Source organism: Mercenaria mercenaria, chromosome 12 (genome assembly GCF_021730395.1).
Source record: "Mercenaria mercenaria strain notata chromosome 12, MADL_Memer_1, whole genome shotgun sequence".
Lineage (NCBI taxonomy): Eukaryota > Metazoa > Mollusca > Bivalvia > Venerida > Veneridae > Mercenaria > Mercenaria mercenaria.
The window spans coordinates 3,324,157-3,344,717 of NC_069372.1; the positions used below are offsets into that span (position 1 = coordinate 3,324,157).

At 35.5% G+C, this 20,561-nt stretch overlaps 2 protein-coding genes across 2 annotated transcripts; both read right to left on the bottom strand.

Annotated features, from left to right (window-relative positions):
* Positions 1 to 326: 326 nt before the first annotated feature.
* Positions 327 to 6,045, bottom strand: LOC123535188 (agrin-like). Its single transcript, XM_053518908.1, has 6 exons — positions 5,889 to 6,045; positions 4,789 to 4,918; positions 2,523 to 2,640; positions 1,841 to 1,941; positions 1,440 to 1,572; positions 327 to 461 (listed from the first exon to the last, which is right to left on the bottom strand). Exons 1-6 carry the CDS (start codon positions 5,932 to 5,934, stop codon positions 327 to 329), a joined length of 663 nt encoding a protein of 220 aa, XP_053374883.1. The 5' UTR covers positions 5,935 to 6,045.
* A 1,763-nt stretch (positions 6,046 to 7,808) lies between these two features.
* LOC123535051 (four-domain proteases inhibitor-like) lies at positions 7,809 to 17,586 on the bottom strand. The gene is made up of 5 exons (XM_045317577.2): positions 17,431 to 17,586; positions 12,038 to 12,167; positions 9,616 to 9,733; positions 8,932 to 9,032; positions 7,809 to 7,944 (listed from the first exon to the last, which is right to left on the bottom strand). The coding sequence occupies exons 1-5, from the start codon at positions 17,465 to 17,467 to the stop codon at positions 7,872 to 7,874; spliced, it is 459 nt and encodes a 152-aa protein (XP_045173512.1). The 5' UTR covers positions 17,468 to 17,586; the 3' UTR covers positions 7,809 to 7,871.
* Between the last annotated feature and the right edge of the window lie 2,975 nt (positions 17,587 to 20,561).

The window sequence follows — 20,561 nt, forward strand, 5'->3', positions numbered from 1 at the left end:
TTTCATTATAGATTCAAAACTAATCAAGATATTTTGAAACTTTAAAAAGCTCCTACTGCCATTTGTGGGGTTCTTTAGAATCACGGAAGGTGGACCAAACAGTAATTCGTATTGTCCAGATGAATGCTATAAATCGTATTAGTCTAAGAATACTTAACACGTTTGAATAACTAACGTACATAGTTACCTATCTGAGGCTTGATTTAATTTCTAGTCGAGACTTTCGACTCCATCTTGGAGTCTTCCTCGGGACTGTGATGTCACGTGACACGACCTTTCGTTCAGATTGGGGCCCCCTTCATGATTTCAATCCTTGATCTTACGTCTCACTGTATATTCTTCACGACCGACAACCCGGATGTTATCCAATGTTTGCCCACTGATGTTAAACGGCTTCTTTTTATACTCGTGTGTTTATTTATCCATACCCTTGAATTCCTGGCAGTCTCTCCATTATGGATCTACTCAGATTCACAACCGTCATATTTGATCTTGTATATTACACCATATTGTTTTTCAGCCGAGTTAGGGTCTTAAGAATGTACTCATTTTGATCATATTGGGTTAAATTGTTTGTGGTATGTTTGCAATCCATGCTTTTTAAACACTTTTTGTTTTGTGATGTGAACAATAATACAGCCAGTCTATCGGAAGGTTGCGTCACTTGACCACCATCGTCACGTGACATCACAGTCCTAAGGAAGAGTCCGAGATGGATTCGAAAGTCTCAACTAGAAATTAAATCTAGCCTCAGAAAGGTAACTATCTACCTTTAATCAGTATGATTGAGGCAGAAATCAACCCAGCTATTTGACACACCATTAAAGAGGCACCACAAAATAACTGTATTCTTTTGTATTTCCATGATGGTAATTATACATGCTTTGCATGAAGAAAATGAGAAATAACACGTACATGTATCAAGTTGCAAACTGATTGTGACATAATTATATAAGGCCAAGACAATGTGTTTAATGTTTTAACATGCCATAGAAACAAAGTAGCAATATGTACATAAATCAGTGTATTTAGTTAAAATTTCAATCACATTTTGTTTCTACAGTGTAAGGTATTCCTCTATATTCTTAAAACTATGCTGAAAAGAGATTGACTGTATAAGTTTGCAGATGAAGTTGCGAAAACACATTTATTCAGGAAGGGCCTAAATTTTCCACCTAAAACTTGAATAAGCTGTATTTACTTGCTGATAGAATGACTTTCAGAAGTTTTATGGTGAAAATAGTCACTAGTCGTGGTGTCTTAGTTGTGATACTTGGGATAAAACTACGAAGACCCTTAATGACAGAACGTTTTGTAGATCCTCGTATACCTGAAGGGCCGAGGTCTCTCCTACCGGAAGCTGAACGACTCCTAAAATTTACGTAGTGACTTATACCTAAAAACAAAACAAAACAGAGTGGAGAGGAGAAAAAACCCACACAAATATACGATATAATTAGTATGGTACAACATGCGTATATAGTGGGATAGTAAAATTTGTTAGTAGTGCAGTCCCCAATCTTTGCAACGTGAAGGTCCATGTGTGTGCACTTCGCTTTCTGGTATTCACAACTGAAACACAAAACAAATTTTAAATATGGAGAACTCTTTATAAACTGTTAGTAGCCTTGAATTGTAACTCATGAAGCCATTTCTGTGCGCAAATTTTTGCTGACTTCTTATTGAAAAAGTTATTCAAAATTATTAAAAAATAAAATAGTAACGTTATCTTAAACGTACAATTAAGGTATTGGATGAGAAATCATTCGGTACAGTTTATTAGCGACTAATGAAAGGATAACTTTTAGAAATACATTGGAAAAATACACGATGAACATACAATGACGGGTACGTATATCCGTCTGTGCCACACACTTTCTCGTTTACAGCTGGTTCGCAGGAACGATGACTCAGATAAATGCATTCGAACTCGTGCATAATCTGAAAGTAGTCACAATAAATATCAGTAAAGACTAAAGTAGTCCCAATGCATGACTCTAGTTACCTCCCCTGACGGTCCGTCCAAAACTGAAATGAAATGAAAGTGATAATTACGTCAAAAGTTGGACTAGTCTTAAATATGGTGTCCGGCATTTTATTCAAAATATTTCAAGAAAAAATTGGAATTATCCCTAAAACCCGTTCATACCATTGCTATATACTATAAACAAAATAGTTTACAATTAGATCTCTATTTTCTTAAAGCAGGCTTACTCTTAAGCTTTTCCTATATTTCCGTTGCAGTTAAGTTAGGGTAAAGTTTTGGGGTAAAGCATAATATATAGTTCCCAAACACAATCTCAGACTTAGCTGAAAAAGGCCCCAGAGCCCACACCCCCTTGCGCCTCCGTCTGTATGTTAGAATTTGCATATAAGTGACAAGAAAACAGACTCGAACTGAATAGAACATGCTCGAACTGGATGGAACAGGGTAGAACTGGATGGAACAGGCTAGAACTTAAAAGAGGTGACACTAAATCTTCATGGGAAAATGTAAATCAGACAAACTATCTAAAACCTACTTCACTGGCATGTTTAACTTCCTCTGTACTTCTGGTAGCATGCGGATCATTTGTACATGGACCTTTGTGTGCCTGATGGATGTGGTCATTGGCACAGTATGCTTTGCCTAGCTCGCACCTTAAAATATTGTATACAAATCACATGAAAACTTCTTATATGATTTTCTCTATTAAAACATTCTTACGCGAGAATGACGTCACGTTAACGTGTGATCACGTCATTTTTTTTTGTTGCGACCAATAAAGAGCGCTATTATATTTTAGCCTTTTTTTTATTCTATTTTTGCAGGTTCTTTTTATATCGTCTTTATTTTCCTTGCAAGAGTTTTTGTATCCATTTTGCAATGTTAATAGATTCAATATCTGTTCTGTTATGAGATCTTCTAAAAATGTCAATAAGTACTCTGTACATGTATAAATGCACGATGAAATCATGATACAAATAGTATAAAATATATTTCTTATCCAGGTAAAAAATAACATACTGGAAAAATAAAAAAGTAGCTCATCCTGTATTTGAACCAGCACAGTAAGCTTATAAATCATACAGTACGTGTTAACAACTAGATCACGCCCCTACTTACACCGGTTTTGCGATATAAGCTGTTTATAACGTGCCAACTTGATTCCCTGGATTTGTTATTGGTTGTTCCGGTATTAGTAAATAAAGGCTACAGTTATCGCGTTTTGTTACAGTCCATAAAATAAATAAACGTGTTTGTAAACATGGACGGATCCAAACAAATGGGGAAGAAGCATTTTATAGAAATATTTCGATGGCAAAATACAAAACATATCGTAGTCCTGACCAACCTATAAACCAGGTCAGTCTATTATATAAGTACAACAACACGGTTGACCCATGTCAACGAGCTGTAATAGGTACTAATAAGCTTTGATAATGTGGCAGTTGAGTCCAATAAGTCCAGGGGTGTTCAAAGATAATCCGTCACAGATCTATTGTAAAGCAATTATTGGATTTACCTGTATTGGAAAATAAACAGTGTCGATTGTATTGAGGTCAACTGCCACATTATCAAAATTTATTAGTAGTTTGTTTGTTTGTTTTCAAACCCATTTTTTAACAGTATTTCAGTCATTTAACGGCGGGCAGTTAACCTAACCAGTGTTCCTGGATTCTGTACCAGTACAAACCTGTTCTCTGCAAGTAACTGCCAACTTCCCAAAATGAATCAGAGGTGGGAGGACTAATGATTTCAGACACAATGTCGTCTGAAATAAATAGTCACGGAGAACATACGCCCCGCCCGAGGATCGAACTCAGGACCCCGCGATCCGTAGACCAACGCTCTACCTACTGAGCTAAGCGGGCGGGCCTGTAATAGGTAGAGCTACGATGGTTACTTAGGTAGATGGCCAGTGAATAAGAAATCAGGTTGCCGAATATACTACATATCCTGCACAATAATGCAGTGGACCGTCGCGAAACCACGCCCCGCCAATGGACTTTAAGCTATAGTTACCGGATACATTAACCCCTAGCCTGCTTGCGGCAAATGATTCTGCCTTTGCGACCAGTGCAAACCAAGATCAGCCTGCTCCTCCGTGAAGTCTGATCATGGTCTACACTGTTCTCCATTCAGTCAGTATCATTTTTCGTAGGCACCCCTTCTAACAGTTAATGATACTTTCAAAATTGAAAGATGGACAAGTTCCTTATAGAAATTTAGCAGGGTACGGGTTAAAAGTATTTCTCGTATATGTCCTTTTTTTCAATTTTTTTTTGGTGTTGCATGTCTACGGCGTGATAGTCCTGTGAGGTAGCTCTATAAGGATGGGCATTGTGCTCACTACTACAAGTTTACAACTCTTTTATATGAATGTAGAATAGCTGGAAAAAAGACGCTAACTTGAACGCACAAACTGCTTATTGAGAAATGACAAAAGAAATGAGACTCGGTTCTGAATGGTCGGGAAAACTTGTGGGATACGTTGATTTTCAATCACTTGTTTTTGCATTTCGAAGGAAAACGCTTCAAAATTTACAATATATATATATATATATTACAAAAGGCCTACTAACTTCAAAATACAAATATGTGATCCATATGTTTGAATAACAAACTTGAATTGCATGCTTGAATTACTCACTCTTTAGACCGCTTCCTAGACAACTAAGCACTGCTGTTAATAGTAATATACTGTCTTAATGCTAGAAAATTACATAAGTAATTTGGTTCCTTTACATATAAATTATACCCCTTTTTGAATGTATAATGTACAAACTTTTCTTCAAAATATTTACCCATTTCTGTACGTGACATTATCGCTTCCACATCTTTCATCAACTTTGTGGCTGGTGCAAACTTCGTTCTCCAAACGATGACAGATAAATTCCGAATAGGGATCCTTAGTGGGAACTTGACATTGTACCGCTAAAAAAATAGCATTTCATAAGTTAAAATTACGTTGAAATGATAGACTGCTTTGACCATAACTGGAACTTTTTGATGGTTCACGTGTCGGCGTTTAAGAGATAGTGCGTTGTTGCACCTCAAAATGGTAGCAACACATTTTGGTAGTCACTACCAAAAGTCAGCCGAGTTTTGGTACCAAAAAATGCGTTACACTCTATGCAATTTCAAAGAGAGTCATGGTAGAACTAAGTTGCTCATCCGACCATGACCTTTTGACCTTGAAAATATGATGCAGGACCATTAGAACATAAGTGAGAGAGGTCAATGCAAAGCTAATTTTGACTTACATCAAGAGATATTGAAGGAACATGTCACAACTGTTCATCACACTTATTTGATGCGTCGTTTGCATGACCCTGGGAAGGTTTCACAAACGCCAATAAAATCTTACGTAATTTCTTAGCTAAGTTTGTTATTTCAAATGCGTGTCTTCATGTCTGACTTTTTCATCTATATCAGAACCGTATATGACTACTTCATAGATCAAAACACAATAATTCAGAATTTTACAGAAATTTTCAAAAGGAAGTATAGAAATAAGAAATATTCTTAATTAAATACTGAAGTTCGTTATATCGCGCTTAAATAGAAATGTTGTATTTTCGTGATTGAAAAAGTACTACAGACAAAAATATTACTAATCTGTAATCATAGTAAAATTATGAAATAATTTAAAGCAAACTCGTGTTTTAACACTGTTTATATACGATGGGTGGTTATACGTTGAGCGTAATAATATAATTTCACGAGAGTGCAATTGAACCACGTATAACCGCACGAGTGTATAGTGTTCATACACGATTTTACAATAAATTATTTCGATTCTAATATGTCTTTATTTATCTATTTATTTATATAATTAAGAGCGAATAAAACACAAAAAGAAAGGTAAATAAATCACATCATTAAATGCACAACACTGTCTTACCTCCAGCAAAAATTGCCAAGCACACAAGAAAAACACGAGTCGTCATGGTGTCAGATCGTAGCGTTATCACAATATGGTGGATGAAACTATTAGTTCACTGACTTAAAAATAATTGTCAGTTACGAAATTCAGTTTTCTTATCTTTGTGGTATGGCACATATTTGAATAGAGTTCAGCTTAAAGAACATAAACTGACCATAAATTGTCCACATAAGGAAAGGAGGACTGTTATCTAAAAAAAAATGGTCATTTAAGTTTGCATATATTTTATGTCAATCTATCTATACTATAAATATGAATTATGTCGGGATCGTATGAAGCAGCAGCCGCATATACTTTGAATGAGGTCCTAATATTGCCTTTTTCGAAAAAAAAACAACACATTTTCTTTCCCTTTTCTCTTCTTTCCCTTCGTCTACGTGATATTTCGCGCCATACATTTTAAATGTATAAACTAACTCCGACTATTTTTTTTCAAGGAAAATTAAGCATTTGTTTTTCTTAAGAATAAAGGATGAATAGTTCAGTAAAATATTATTTCCAAAACACTCGCCTTTAAATAGTTTATTACTTGCTCTTTGACACCATTGCAAACAATTTAGTAATCTGTATTGATATAGTTATCCTTTCATATTAACTTCAGTTTTCCAGGTGAAAAAAAAAATGGTCCTTTTTAGGCATTTTGTAGATGTGTGTAAGTATTTTTGTTATCGGCTATACTCGAACATTCTCGCATATTTCGGAATTTAAGTTCTCTAAAGGAAAGACTGACTTTTTCTAACCCACGGTCAAAATGAACGGATTAAGAAATGAATAGACGCTCCATTATCTGATTTTGTTTACAGTCAATAGCCAATTTATGGAACAGCTTGAGGATCGAAATTCAAATTCTCAAAAAGAAGAATTTCGACTTCGCATCGAATTTGGATTTAGCAGGAAGCTCGAAAGCATCAGCGTTAAATTCGAGTCAACACTAAACTTCCATAAGGCTATTCAGTTTGTGATGTTTTCAAATGAGCCGTGCCATGAGAAAACCAACATAGTGGCTTTGCGACCAGCATGGATCCAGACCAGCCTGCGCATCCGCGCAGACTGGTCAGGATCCATGCTGTTCGCTAACAGTTTCTCCAATTCCAATAGGCTTTAAAAGCGAACAGCATGGAGCCTGACCAGACTGCGCGGATGCGTAGGCTGGTCTGGATCCATGCTGGTCGCACACCCACTATGTTAGTTTTCTCATGGCGCGGCTCAAATGTTTTATCTATTCTGTAGCAATATTTTGTTGGAGTTCGTTTTACATGTATACCAATGTGATGCATGTGTATTATTCTAAATAACGTAAACTGTTTAAAGTCTAGGTATTTAGAACATCTATCTAAAGATACATGAGGGAGAAATCGGCGAATCACTCAGATAGTTATGTATCTCTTTTACGGTATTGCAGATTTCAATCAGTGCGTGTTTATAACAGTTCCTACGGGTGCATAATGCACATCCAGTTTGGTCTATCAAAGTAACTGTAATGGGCGGCTTTTCTTTACATGGCGCCAGATTGCAGATGTTGTGACAGTTTATGAAATCTACAAGAGTGCCATTTGGGAGAGGTACACAACTAAACAGAATGATTGCATACTCGGATTGATCGGGGTTTTTCCATGCAAAGTAATGAAATGTACAAGACCTATCACGGCACCTCTTATCTGTAAAAGGGTTTTGTAACAGATACATGACAGAAATCTAAAAGATTTCTAAATTTAGATAAATTATTTTTAGTCAACTTAGTTCAAAATGTTAAAAACTAGTAAGAGAGTACCGACTTCACCTTTGCCAAATTTTGACAAATTTGTTGGCGTAAACATTTTTCATTACTGGAAAGAAATTAGATGAAACTTCTTCTTAAAATAAAATAATACTAGAGAGTTTTTACTATTCAATGTAAATTTATTGTCCCTTTTTGGGGAGCTGTATTTACATGTATGTAAGTTAAGCATAACAATCCCCAAATTTTGCCACGTGAAGATCTCTGTGTGTACATCTAGCCTTTTCGTATTCACAACTGAAAAATACAGACAAAAGCATTCAACATCAGCTAATCTCAGAGTTACATTTGAGCAGCACCATGAGAAAACCAACGTAAAGCATCTGCGACCTGCATGGATCCAGATCAGCCTGCGCATCCGCTCAGTCTGATCAGGATCTATGCTGTTCGCTTTCAAAGCCTATTCCATGTTGGTTTTCTCATGGCGCGGCTCATTTGTTGTAGTTAAGATTAACTTTGTAAGCCATACTACGCTCAGTTTCAAAAGAAAGTGTGCACTTAGTTTTCTGTTATATTTTCTCGGTTATTTTCATGAAAACTTATAATGTTTGGTACCAAAATTTAAATCAGTTCGTAAACAAATTGGTGTGCATTTTAGATTTTGAGTTATACCTGAGAGTTAATGTATGAAAAAATGAAACATAAACGTCGGGGAATTTTTTGAAGTATTTAAACTTTAAAAAGGGCACACTTTCTTTTGGAACTGAGTATATTTCTGTACTTACTTGACATGAAATTCCTTGATTTGTTTATCAAATGTATTGTTTTTAGAACTTGATGAAAGAGAAAGTTGAGAAATGCACGAGAATTACCGAGCAAGAATAAGTAAATAAGAAGTAAATAAGATAAAGTAGATCTATAAAAAAGAATTGTAACATATTTTTGTCATGCAATTTATATTTTCTTCTTCAGTAGACAACAGATTAAATGATACCAAAATTATATGAGCTTCAATAGTATATATATTTTAACAGCACTGCTATGTACAACTTGCTTATTTGTGGATTGGATACCGAAAGGCAGGAGACCCGAAAGGACATTCGGCAATTTATTCTCGTGAGGCGATTCCGCATTCCATTGATTCTTCGGGCGTAAATATAGCTTAACTCAAACATGATTTTCCTTTAAAATAACGGAGATTGCCGAAGTCTTATACGGAAAATATGCAATTTGTCGATTGTCCTCCCACGGGCACACAACCTCAAGGAGAAAACATATTCATACAAAGTGGGATATGTTCTTCCGTCGGTACCACATATCTTCTCATAGTATGCAAACTCGCACTCACGATGACTTAGTAATGTACATTGGAAGTCCAGAATAATCTGTAAAAGAGAGGAAAAAGAACGTTAGTTGAAAAATGTACCAATATAATCCAATCAAAGATCATTCGGAAGCTCTGGATAAATTAAGTAAAACAATGGCAGAACAGATATAAACGAGTCTATCCATGATTGGTTAAGAGATGAGCAACACCCGTCCCCCCCCCCCCCCCTCCCACCCACACACACACCTAAACCCTTTGCGCCGGACTCTGTTATGATAAGACATTGAATGGACTGAAAAATATCTCAAAGTACTTCAACAATATCAACAAAATGCGGGACAACTTGAATTACGTTGTGATAATTTATAATTAAATCAATAAACAAGCTCGGGAATACTTACAGAATTATAATCAATCTACCAAAAAATAATATCAGAATGAAAGACATGGAAGACATAAGAAATTTTGACGTATATAGCTAATCATTGTAATATTTAATAAAGTTCAAGTTCGCGGCGTACAGACAGTAAATAAATGAAGGAGTAGACTTTAACAATGATTTGGAAAATGTAAAACTATTCCAAACTGTACCAAAATAAGGGAAAACTTGTTTACAAATGATGACCCAAATAGTTTCTTACAGCACTTCCATGAATAACTTCTTCGGGGCTCCTTGTAGTTGAAGTGGACTGTATGCATGGGCCCTCATGTAACTGATTGGTGACATTGTTTCTACAGTGGGCTTGACCAATGTCACACCTTAAAACGAGTTTGATCATTGGTAAATAAGCAGTACTCAAGAATAGTTATGTCCCTGGCCTATTTAAGTGTCATATGTATTTGTAGAACTACATTAAGTAAAAACTTAAAAGTAAAGAACATATATGATATAGATGCTAATTAAACGAAATAGCAGAGTGCCATGACAGATTCACAAGCAATCTGTAATATATATATATATATATATATATATATATATATATATATATATATATATATATATATATATATATATATATATATATATATATATATATATATATATATATATATATATATATAAAATGTAAAAGTTTGTACCGGATCAAGTATATTATAAAGAAAAAATAAACAACATTACATGAGTAACATTATATTTGCCTACCGGTTTCGTTTATACTCATCAGGGCAAATAAAACAATATGGCGTCAATAAATGTGTAATTGCTAAGCAACGTCATTTTTGCGTACACATGTGTACACAACGTTAATATTGTAACGTCATGAATATTTAGAGAATATGTACTATTGTTTCAGACAAAAATATACTTAAAGCACGTTTGAAAGAATTGGCCGCGGTTCTGGTAGAAAGAAAATACCCATTACAAGTTATTAAAACAGGAATTATTAAAGCCATACAAATACCTAGAAGTACATTATTAAGCGTTCAGAATAATAAAAGTGTAAATATTATACCATATATTTCTACATTCAATCCTAAAAGCAGGGAGCTATTTGGGATATTAAAAAGTAACTTGGATATTTTAAAAAATGATGATACTATGAAAAGAATACTAAACGACACGAAAATCATAAAATGTAAAAGACAACTTCCGAATTTAAAAAGTATTCTTATTAAATCAGAATTTAATGAAAACAGAACTTTTCCATCAGTACAAAAATGTAATGACCCTAGATGTAGTTTATGTATTTGTATTATTGAAGGGTCATCTTTCAGTTTAAATAATAAAATATTTCATGTTAAAGAAAGCATGGACTGTACTGTTCGAAATGTATTATATGTATTGGTTTGTAATGGATGTAATGAATTTTATATTGGTCAAACAGGAGATAAACTCAGAAATAGAAGGACAGTACATGACCAACAAATAAGAGACCCATCAACAAGACAATTACCTTTAAGTACTCATTTAGATTTATGCTCTAAAACCGTTCCTAAATTTTCTATATTTCCTTTTTACAAATTTCATAGTAATGATGTTTCAGCTAGGTTATCTAAAGAACGCTATTTCATTGATATTTTTAAACCGAAACTTAACCAAAACTGATGACGTTACAATATTAACGTTGTGTACACATGTGTACGCAAAAATGACGTTGCTTAGCAATTACACATTTATTGACGCCATATTGTTTTATTTGCCCTGATGAGTATAAACGAAACCGGTAGGCAAATATAATGTTACTCATGTAATGTTGTTTATTTTTTCTTTATATATATATATATATATATATATATATATATATATATATATATATATATATATATATATATATATATATATATTGCGTTCTTGAAGTGATCTGTCCCTTCTTTAACAGTCTGGTGTTGTAGGTGTGGGCTTATCTGGAATCACAGTCTTGTTTCAAAACGCCATTTCCGTCAGGTTTTGACATATAACAATGTTAATGTACACGTGTTTTTGTATTTGTCACATAATGGATTCCAAATAGGCTACAGTGTTACACCCTTACCAACATTTAAGCGATATCGTAAAAACTACACGTGTAGAGAAATAAAAGACTTAAAAGACTTATCGGACCAGGCATTACAAGGAAAAATCTCGAATTACCCACGGTTCAAAGTGTAGATGCTGATATACTGCATGGGCTGTAACAGACCCCTTTGTAAATCACCCCACCTCATGATTATGACAACCTTTTTTTTATTTTGGCTGCTGACGCACTTAAAATGTTACATCATCTTTATCATATCTTGCAAATTATTATCAGTAGACCTATATGCTACTACATGTATAAAATGTTCAGTCTTATCTCTAAACGATAATAATGTGTGTCACTGTTGAAGTCCTTAGTTTTAAGTTAAACTTTTAGAGCATAGTTACACCTTTAGTTTGCTGGCGACAACTGATTCTACCCTTGCAACCAGTACAGACCAAGATCAGCCTATACATCTGTGCAGTTCAATCATGGTCTGCACTGTTCGCGACTCGAACAGCAAATTTTCAATGAACACCCCTTTGATTAATAAATGGTATTGGCAAAATTTAATGATGGACCAGTCTATTTTAGAAATTTAGCAGGATAAGTGTTAAAAACCTACATGTTTCTGTATGTGATACCATCTGTCCCACATCTCTCGTGCAGGTGGTGTAAGGTGCAGTCTTCATTCATGAGCATGCTGCAATACCAATCACCCTGTCCACCATTCCAATTTTGCTGACAAAATGACACTGAAAGAAATATTCAAATGAAATATGATAAAACAAGAGGACCAAGATGGCCCTAAGTCGCTCACCTGAGAAACACACCATAATAGTGTAAACATGTTTGACCTAGTTATTTCATGGAAACAAATATTCTGGCCAATTTTCATTAAGATTGGACCAAAAATGTGGTCTCTTGAGTTAAAACAAGTATTTCCTTAGATATAACCTAATGACCTAGTTTTTGACTCCAGATGACCCATATTCAATCTTGACCTAGATTTTATCAATGCAATCATTCTGACAAAATCATGAAGATCAATTGAAAATACAGTCTCTATCGAATACAAAAGGATTTTCTTTGATTTCACCTGGTGACCTACTTTTTGACCCCAGATGACCCATATTCAAATTATATTAAGATTTTATCAAGGCAATCATTCTGACCAAATTTCACGAGGACCAATTGAAAAATACAGTCTTCATCGCATACAAAAGGTTTTTCTTTGATTTGACCTAGTGACCTAGTTTTTGACCCCAGATGACCCATATTCAAACTTGACCTAGATTTTCTTAAGGAAATCATTCTGACCAATTTCATGAAAGTCAATTGAAAAATACAGTCTCTATCGCATACACAAGATTTTTCTATAATTTTAACCTCAGATAACCCATATTAAAACTCGACCTAGATTTTTTTCAAAGCAATTATTCCAACCAAATTTCATGAAGATCAATTGATAAATCCAGCCTCTATTGCATACACAATGGTTTTCTTTGATGTGACCTAGTGTTTAATTCCAAATGATCTATTTTCAAACTCAGCCTAGGTTTTATCAAGATGATTATTCTGACAAAATTTCATGAAGATCAGTTGAAAAAAAAACAGCCTCTATCGCATACACAATGCTTTTCTTTGATTTGACCTAGTGACCTAGTTTCTGACCCTAGATGACCCATTTTCAAACTCGGCCAAGATTTAGTGAAGGTAATCATTTTGACAAAATTTCATGAAGATGAAAAATACAGCCTCTATCGCATACACAAGCTAAATGTTGTCAAACAGACAGACGACGGACGCCGGACATCGAGCGATCACAAAAAGCTCAGGTGAGCTAAAAACAAACCCTATATTAGAGGCACTGACCTCTAGATCGTAAGAAAACAAATACAAAAGATATCTGAAAATTAATGCTGTATTTCTTACGAATGCATTAAAACTTAATTACTGACAGACTATATGTTACGGAAACACGTGAGAATTAGTTGTTCTTACTACTTTTTATGATGAAAATCGAAAAGCGTTTGTAACGCTTTATGTGAGGAAAATTGCATCGATTATGAATATCTATATTTACACGCATTGAACACTAAATCCTCCATGGCGTTAATTGCAACGACAGCGAAAAATGCCTTTATTGCGGCCGCGATCTGGGTTCGATTCCCGACGCGGTCATCTTTTTTTCATGATAGCGCATTTTTAAAATAGTTGAGAGACAACAAGAGGGGCATTGACCCTAAAACGCTCACCTGTGTACAAGGCTTCAAGCGTGTTTGTATAAGTACAGAGTAAGGTTTCTTTATATACATGTCACACATACTTTTGAACCTAGGGCAATAATTTGAACAATTATGGTAGACATAACAAATCTGATGTCACACGTCAAATATCAAGCCTCTAGCTGTTATTGATTCAGATAAGAAAAGTGAACACGTCCCCTGACAGCCATGTCTTTTGACGAATCAAAATAATTTGAACAATCTTGGTAGAGGGTCACACAAGTACTATTTGCGCAAAATTCTTTTAAAATCGTGCTTGCAAGAAGATTTTTAAAGTTTCAACTATATACATATAGGGGAAAGTGACAACGCCGCCAGGCGGCCATGTTATTTGACGTATCAAAATGATTTCAACAATCTTGGTAGAGGGTCACACAATGACCATTTGTGTAAAATCATTCTAAAATCGGGCACGCAGTTTCATACAAGAAGATTTTTTTTAAAGTTTCCACTATATACATACAGGGTACACTGACCACGCCTTTCAGCGGCCATGTTTTTTTTTTGACGAAAATGTATTATTTGAACAATCCTGGTAGAGGGTGACATAAGGACAATTTGTGTGAAATTATTTCAAATCGGACCATTGGTTTAGGAGGAGATGTTTTTGAAGTTTTTTTTTTCTATTTTTAGCTCTGGCAGCCTATATGTGTAATCAAGCGGAATCGTTTGAACAACTTTGGTAGAAGACCGCCCAAGGAACATCATGGCCAAGTTTCATCAAAATCCATTCACTGGTTCTGGAGGAGATGTCGTTTAAACACAAATGTTGATGACGGACGGACGACATGACGCACGCACGCACGACGGACGCCGGACACAGCGTGATCACAATACCTCATCATGAGCGCTTTGTGCTCAGGTGAGCTAAAAACTCGTAGTCTGATGTTAATGTTATGACCAAACTTCAATTTGAAAGAAGGATCATTTTAGTCAAAATCTTGAGGTCAGTGCCTTTAAGGTTAAGGAGCCGTACATTGTCATTTCTCTCTGCAGGTCGGGACCTGCGAAGAATTCGAGTTTTTGGGATGAGTCTCGGGACCCGGATATTTTGCATGTATTTCATGCTAGGATGGTCGCAGATGACCAAGCACTGACCTACTTTCAAAATTACGCACCGAAACGGCCCGAAACTGGACCCTTCAAAATCGTCATTTCTCTCCAGGAGGGGACCTGCGAAGAATTCGAGTTTTGGGATGAGTTTTGGGCCCCGGATATGTTGCATATATTTCATCAAAACAAAGGTTTTTGAAGCTCAATTAATAAAAAAAGTATTTGCAGGTTAGATCTCTCTTCATACTATATTAGGTGAGTGGGTTATGATTTATGCATATATCTACTATAGACAGAGCTTCCAGCGCCTGTGGTCAAAACGGAAAACAAGTTGACACTATTACCCTGCTTGAATGTAAAAAAAGCCATATATAAACTATTTTTTCTACGCTTTGTGTACTAATTGACTGCATGATAACCTATTCCAAAAGGAGATAGGGAAGGAGAAAAAGGGGGATGCTGCGTGTATGTGGTCGCACGGTCATATTTTTTTTTTACAACGGTGTCCCTGTTTAGTGTAGTAAAAACTGTTCAGTGGGAAGGACTCTTAAGTGTGACGGGGTTACAATTTCTCAGTGATCATTGCAAATGATCAGTGTGGAGTGATCACAGCTCTGAGTTCTTTTTACAGAATATTGTTCACTAGTAGTGTTCACGGACCGTGAGTACTAATTGAGTAGTGTTCACGGTACTGTACTGTGAGTATTGATCAATGACAAGTGATCACGGTACTGTGAGTTATGCTCATTTAATAGTGTTCAGGGCACTCTGAGTACTGCCCACTGAGTAGTGTTCATGGTACCGTGAGTACTGCTCACTTAGTAGTGTTCACGGTACTGTGAATACCGCTTACTGAGTAGTGTTCACGGCACTGTGGGTATTGCTCACTGAGTAGTGTTCACGGCACTGAGAGTACTGCTCACTGAGTAGTGTTCACGGCACTGAGAGTACTGCTCACTGAGTAGTGTTCACGGCACTGAGAGTACTGCTCACTGAGTAGTGTTCACGGCACTGAGAGTACTGCTCACTGTGTAGTGTTCACGGCACTGAGAGTACTGCTCACTGAGTAGTGTTCACGGCACTGAGAGTACTGCTCACTGAGTAGTGTTCACGGCACTGAGAGTACTGCTCACTGTGTAGTGTTCACGGCACTGAGAGTACTGCTCACTGAGTAGTGTTCACGGCACTGAGAGTACTGCTCACTGAGTAGTGTTCACGGCGTCGTGAGTACTGCACATTAAGTTGTGTAAACTGAGTAGCATTTAACAGTACTATGAATACTGCTCACCGAGAATGAACTTCAGGACATGTTTTTTCATAAATACTTTCGAAATCTGAAAATTGTCCTGAATTCATATTCTTATTATATTCTTTTATCTATCTGATATTTGAGTTTTATTATCTTTTGACCTTTTGACCTTTAATCGTCATAACAGTTTTAGGCAATTAATGTAAAAAAGATACTCATTAAATCTGATATATTCTAGTAAGAAAAGTAATTAATATCTATATGAAATTACAGACATGACGATGTGTTTAGACACTGTAGTCATCAGTACTTCTGTTGCAGTCATCTTGGACACAATCTTGAATTAAACAGATCGCCACCATTTATGCCGGCAACCTGATAAACTTCTGATCTTTACAAACATTTACATTTAAATATATGACTTGCCTTGTTTAAAATTGGGTCAAGCATAATTTACATAACTGGAACTATTTTACATGTGTTTTTTATACGTAAAGAGACATCATCAATACTGTAATTTATTATGAAATACACATGTAAAAATTTGAAATAATCATGACAGAAATACAAGCCTTTAACAGCTTTAACATATTGTAGGTAGATAGCTTTAAGAGGCACCATAAAATAACTGTATTCTTTTGTGTTTCCATGATATTAATTATACATGCTTTGCATGAAAAATATGAGATATGCAAGAATTTAATTTCAAATCGACAGTGACATATACTAGGCCAAGAAAATGTGTTTAATGTCTCAAAATTTTATTGAATTAATGTAGCAATATGTACATATATCAGTGTATTTAGTTAAATTTCAATCACATTTAGTTTCTACAGTGTAAGACAGTTACTTATCTATATTCTTAAAACTATACTGAAAAAGAGACTGACTGAATAAGTTTGCAGATAAAGTTGTGAAAAAAATTTATTCAGGTAGAGCCTAAACTGTCCCCCACCATAAAAGTTTTATATTACCTTTATTATAAGAATGATTTTCATGAAGTTTTTGTGTGCGAAAAAAGTAGGTCACTAGGTCGTGGTGGGTCTTTTTTCCCCAGTTTCCGGATGATAAAGTAGTATTGAGTAGTAAATTTAATTTGTTTACAAAGATTCTTCATAAAGCCATACTATAGTTCATGCTACATTAAAAATGAAAGACACCACAAAACACTGTCACTGGGAAGGATACTAACGTTTATTCTAAGAACGAACAGAGCACTGTTTACATATCAATATACTAGTTTTTCGCGAGAGTTCCATTCATGAAGAAGCATAGGCCGCTTTTCCAGATCTGATCCAGCTAAGGTAATTGTTTTCAAAATTATTTGATTACTTACAACAAAATGTAATTCGTAACATCTGATTGTGATTACTTATTACGATGACCACATGTCTGCCACTTATGGTTCACAAAATGATTTTTTCTTACCTATGAAAAGAAGGGACAGTATAAATAAAGATTCCATTTTCTTTATTCTCGCAAAATCCTTAAATCCAGTACAATACAAGCACTTAGTGTATCAAACGATGTGCAATTGGCAAAGGGTCTTATCTAAAAATCGTGTCTTTGTTGAAGCATGTTTCTGATTGTTGCACGCATGTATTAAGTAGTGTAAAGTTTTACGAATATTGACATTTTGTTCCAAACCTTTGTCAGTCTAGAGAGACGCTGTGAGAAATAAGACAAAAACCTGAAGTCGACCGCTCTATACGAGTGTCATTCAATATAATGCGAACAATCACATAAATTCTTAATTACAATATTAATTGTTCAAACTTTGTCATAATCCTTCAAGGTAACTTCCCTTGTGGTCAATGACCGACTTTTATCTTTCCGGCAGATTTTCTATTCTTAATTCAGTAAATCGAATTCCCCTCATATTCTCTAAAGTCGTAGTCACAGGGGCTACTCTCAGGTGAGTATGGTGGATGATCAAGCGTTCGCAGTCAGTGACGTCACGCTCTGAGAGCCTGTGTGGGGTTGCGTTGTCATGAAGTATATGATTTGTCCGGCGGCGATTTTTACGCCTTGCTGGTCTCAAGCATTTTTAATATACCTTATGTAGTATGCACTGTTGACAGTCTGACCGACCGGAACCTTGTGGCTTGTCAGAACTCCGCAAATATCATACGCGAATATCATCAGTTGATTGATTTATCCATTGAATCCAATGAAACATTGCTGGCATGGGAGAATTCGGAGTATGCCACTCTGCTGACTGTCGTCTCATTTCCGACTTGTCAGAACTTATCTACGTCTCATCTATTGCTACAATTTTGGATAGAAACTTCCGTTCTTCTACATTAAAGCGCGAAAGCAAGTTTGTAGCGATTTTAAGCGGCGTTCTGCCTGTTCTGACGTCTGACGATGGGGCACCCACCGCGCGGAAACCTTGCGCATTTTTAATCTGTTCCGAAAAATCGAATGAACGGAGTCAACACTAATGTCCATTTCCTGTGCTATCTCTTCACATGTAAGTCTTCTGTCTGTTTTCAATAGTTTTCTCACTTTTTCTATATTATATGTGTCCGTTGCACTGATATTCCGTCCAGCATGCTGGTGGTCTTTCACTGTAATTCTACTGTTCTTAAATTGAGCCGCGCCACGAGAAAACCAACATAGTGGCTTTGCAACCAGCATGGATCCAGACCAGCCTGCGCACGGTTTCTCCTATTACAATAGGCGTTGAAAGCGAACAGCATGGATCCTGACCAGACTGCGCGGATGCGCAGGCTGGTCTGGATCCATGCTGGTCGCAAAGCCACTATGTTGGTTTTCTCATGGCGCGGCTCAATTCATTTACCCATCTCGCTACAGTACTTGAGAATATGAAAGAGAGCATTCGCCGCAAGCTTCTTCTAAGGCAAAAAAAAAAAATCCCTGGCTCTCTTGTTTCGGCGGCACTCGATTTTTATGTAACTACGTTGATCTTGTGACGTTACCGCATCCATGTTGTTTTGAGTAACGTCAGCGGAAGGCGAGCGCTGATGACGTCATCGATGTTAACGTGCTTAGGGGGTTAAATGAAAATAACTCGAGTGCATAACCACATAGTTTATTTGGGAATGCACTCCATATCTAGAGAATGCCATCAGAAGTTACATTTTCCTCAGATATTGGCAGACTAACTACTTTGAATGTAAACTGTGTCACAACTTTGAACGTGGAATGCGTCACTTTGTTGAATGTCGATTTCGTGACTACTTTGAATGTCGATTGTGTCGGCACGGTAAATGTCTATTGAGTCACTACTTTGAATGCGGAACATATCATTACTTTTAATGTCGACTGTGTCATTACATTGTATGTCGACTGCGTAATTTAGTTAGAGATGGTACCTCAAAAATTCAAATTCATCTTTACATATTTTTTTCAGAGTGAAATGATAGCTAAGTGCACCAATATTCTAAATATATTTATGGTTTTCCTCTTCTCCATGTAAAAATAGAATTATTTGATATTTAAAAAACGACTTTTTCAAAATATCTGAAGCAAAATGGACAACTCTTGTATTGACCGTTTTATAATGATTTTAGGATTTCCCCAATTATAGTCTATATCAAAAGTTTCCACAGCTAAATAAATTCAATAGAGTATAGTGTAAGTTTAGTCTACTTTCAGCACTCTGAAAGAGCCTATACTGAACTTCCTTTTGTCTTTTAATAAAGTCAAAATCCAAGACTAGCCAAGAGTCTAAAACGCTTGAAAAAAATTCAGAGTGAAAGAGAATGACATGCTGTTTATCATAAGCTTGCCAAAACCATACCAAAAATTTACCTGAAAGAAGTTATTAAAGATTTTATAACGTAAACAAAACCCCTACACTATTTTACCATCAATATTTCCCATTCATAAATGCACTCAATTCAGGTGATAATTGCTGATATAATTGTAAATGAGAGGCCCTAACAAACTTTTTTCTTTTTCAAGTTGTGTAAACAGTTTAGGTTATAGATTAATGTTGATATCTGAAGTTACTCGCTCACTTTGTTAAAAACAATAAATAAAACACCTTATAGCTCCTGAACAGTAAGAGAAACTCTTCCAAATGACTAAAGCATAAGAAACACTTTCAAAATGATTCATTTAAGTGATAAATATACGCAATCTAGCTACTTTGTTACACAAAAGTGATACTAGTTTAACTTTTTGTTTGTTATTTCTCATTGTTGGATATAGAAATTTTACATTTTAATATATAAATTTTGTGTAAACCAATGTATCACCATTAAGAACAATAAATAACTTTGACAAAAAGATCAGAACTTAATACCGTTTCTTAATTTCGTAAATCTTCTTTAAAGGAATTTATGCATAATTTTACATTATCTTCATGCATAACTAAACTTTCTATCAGGACCTCACTACAACGTATAAAACAACTGTCAGTGTAAGCCATGAGAAAAGTGTGCATATTGTATATTGAATACAATGAAATTTAAACAAAAAATTAATGTAGGTCATATTTTGTCTGCCTGATCAGTTGTCGGAAAAAGGACCTATCTGATTTTTCTTTCACTTTTGTCCAATGTTTTATGCAATCTGACTAAAGTACATCT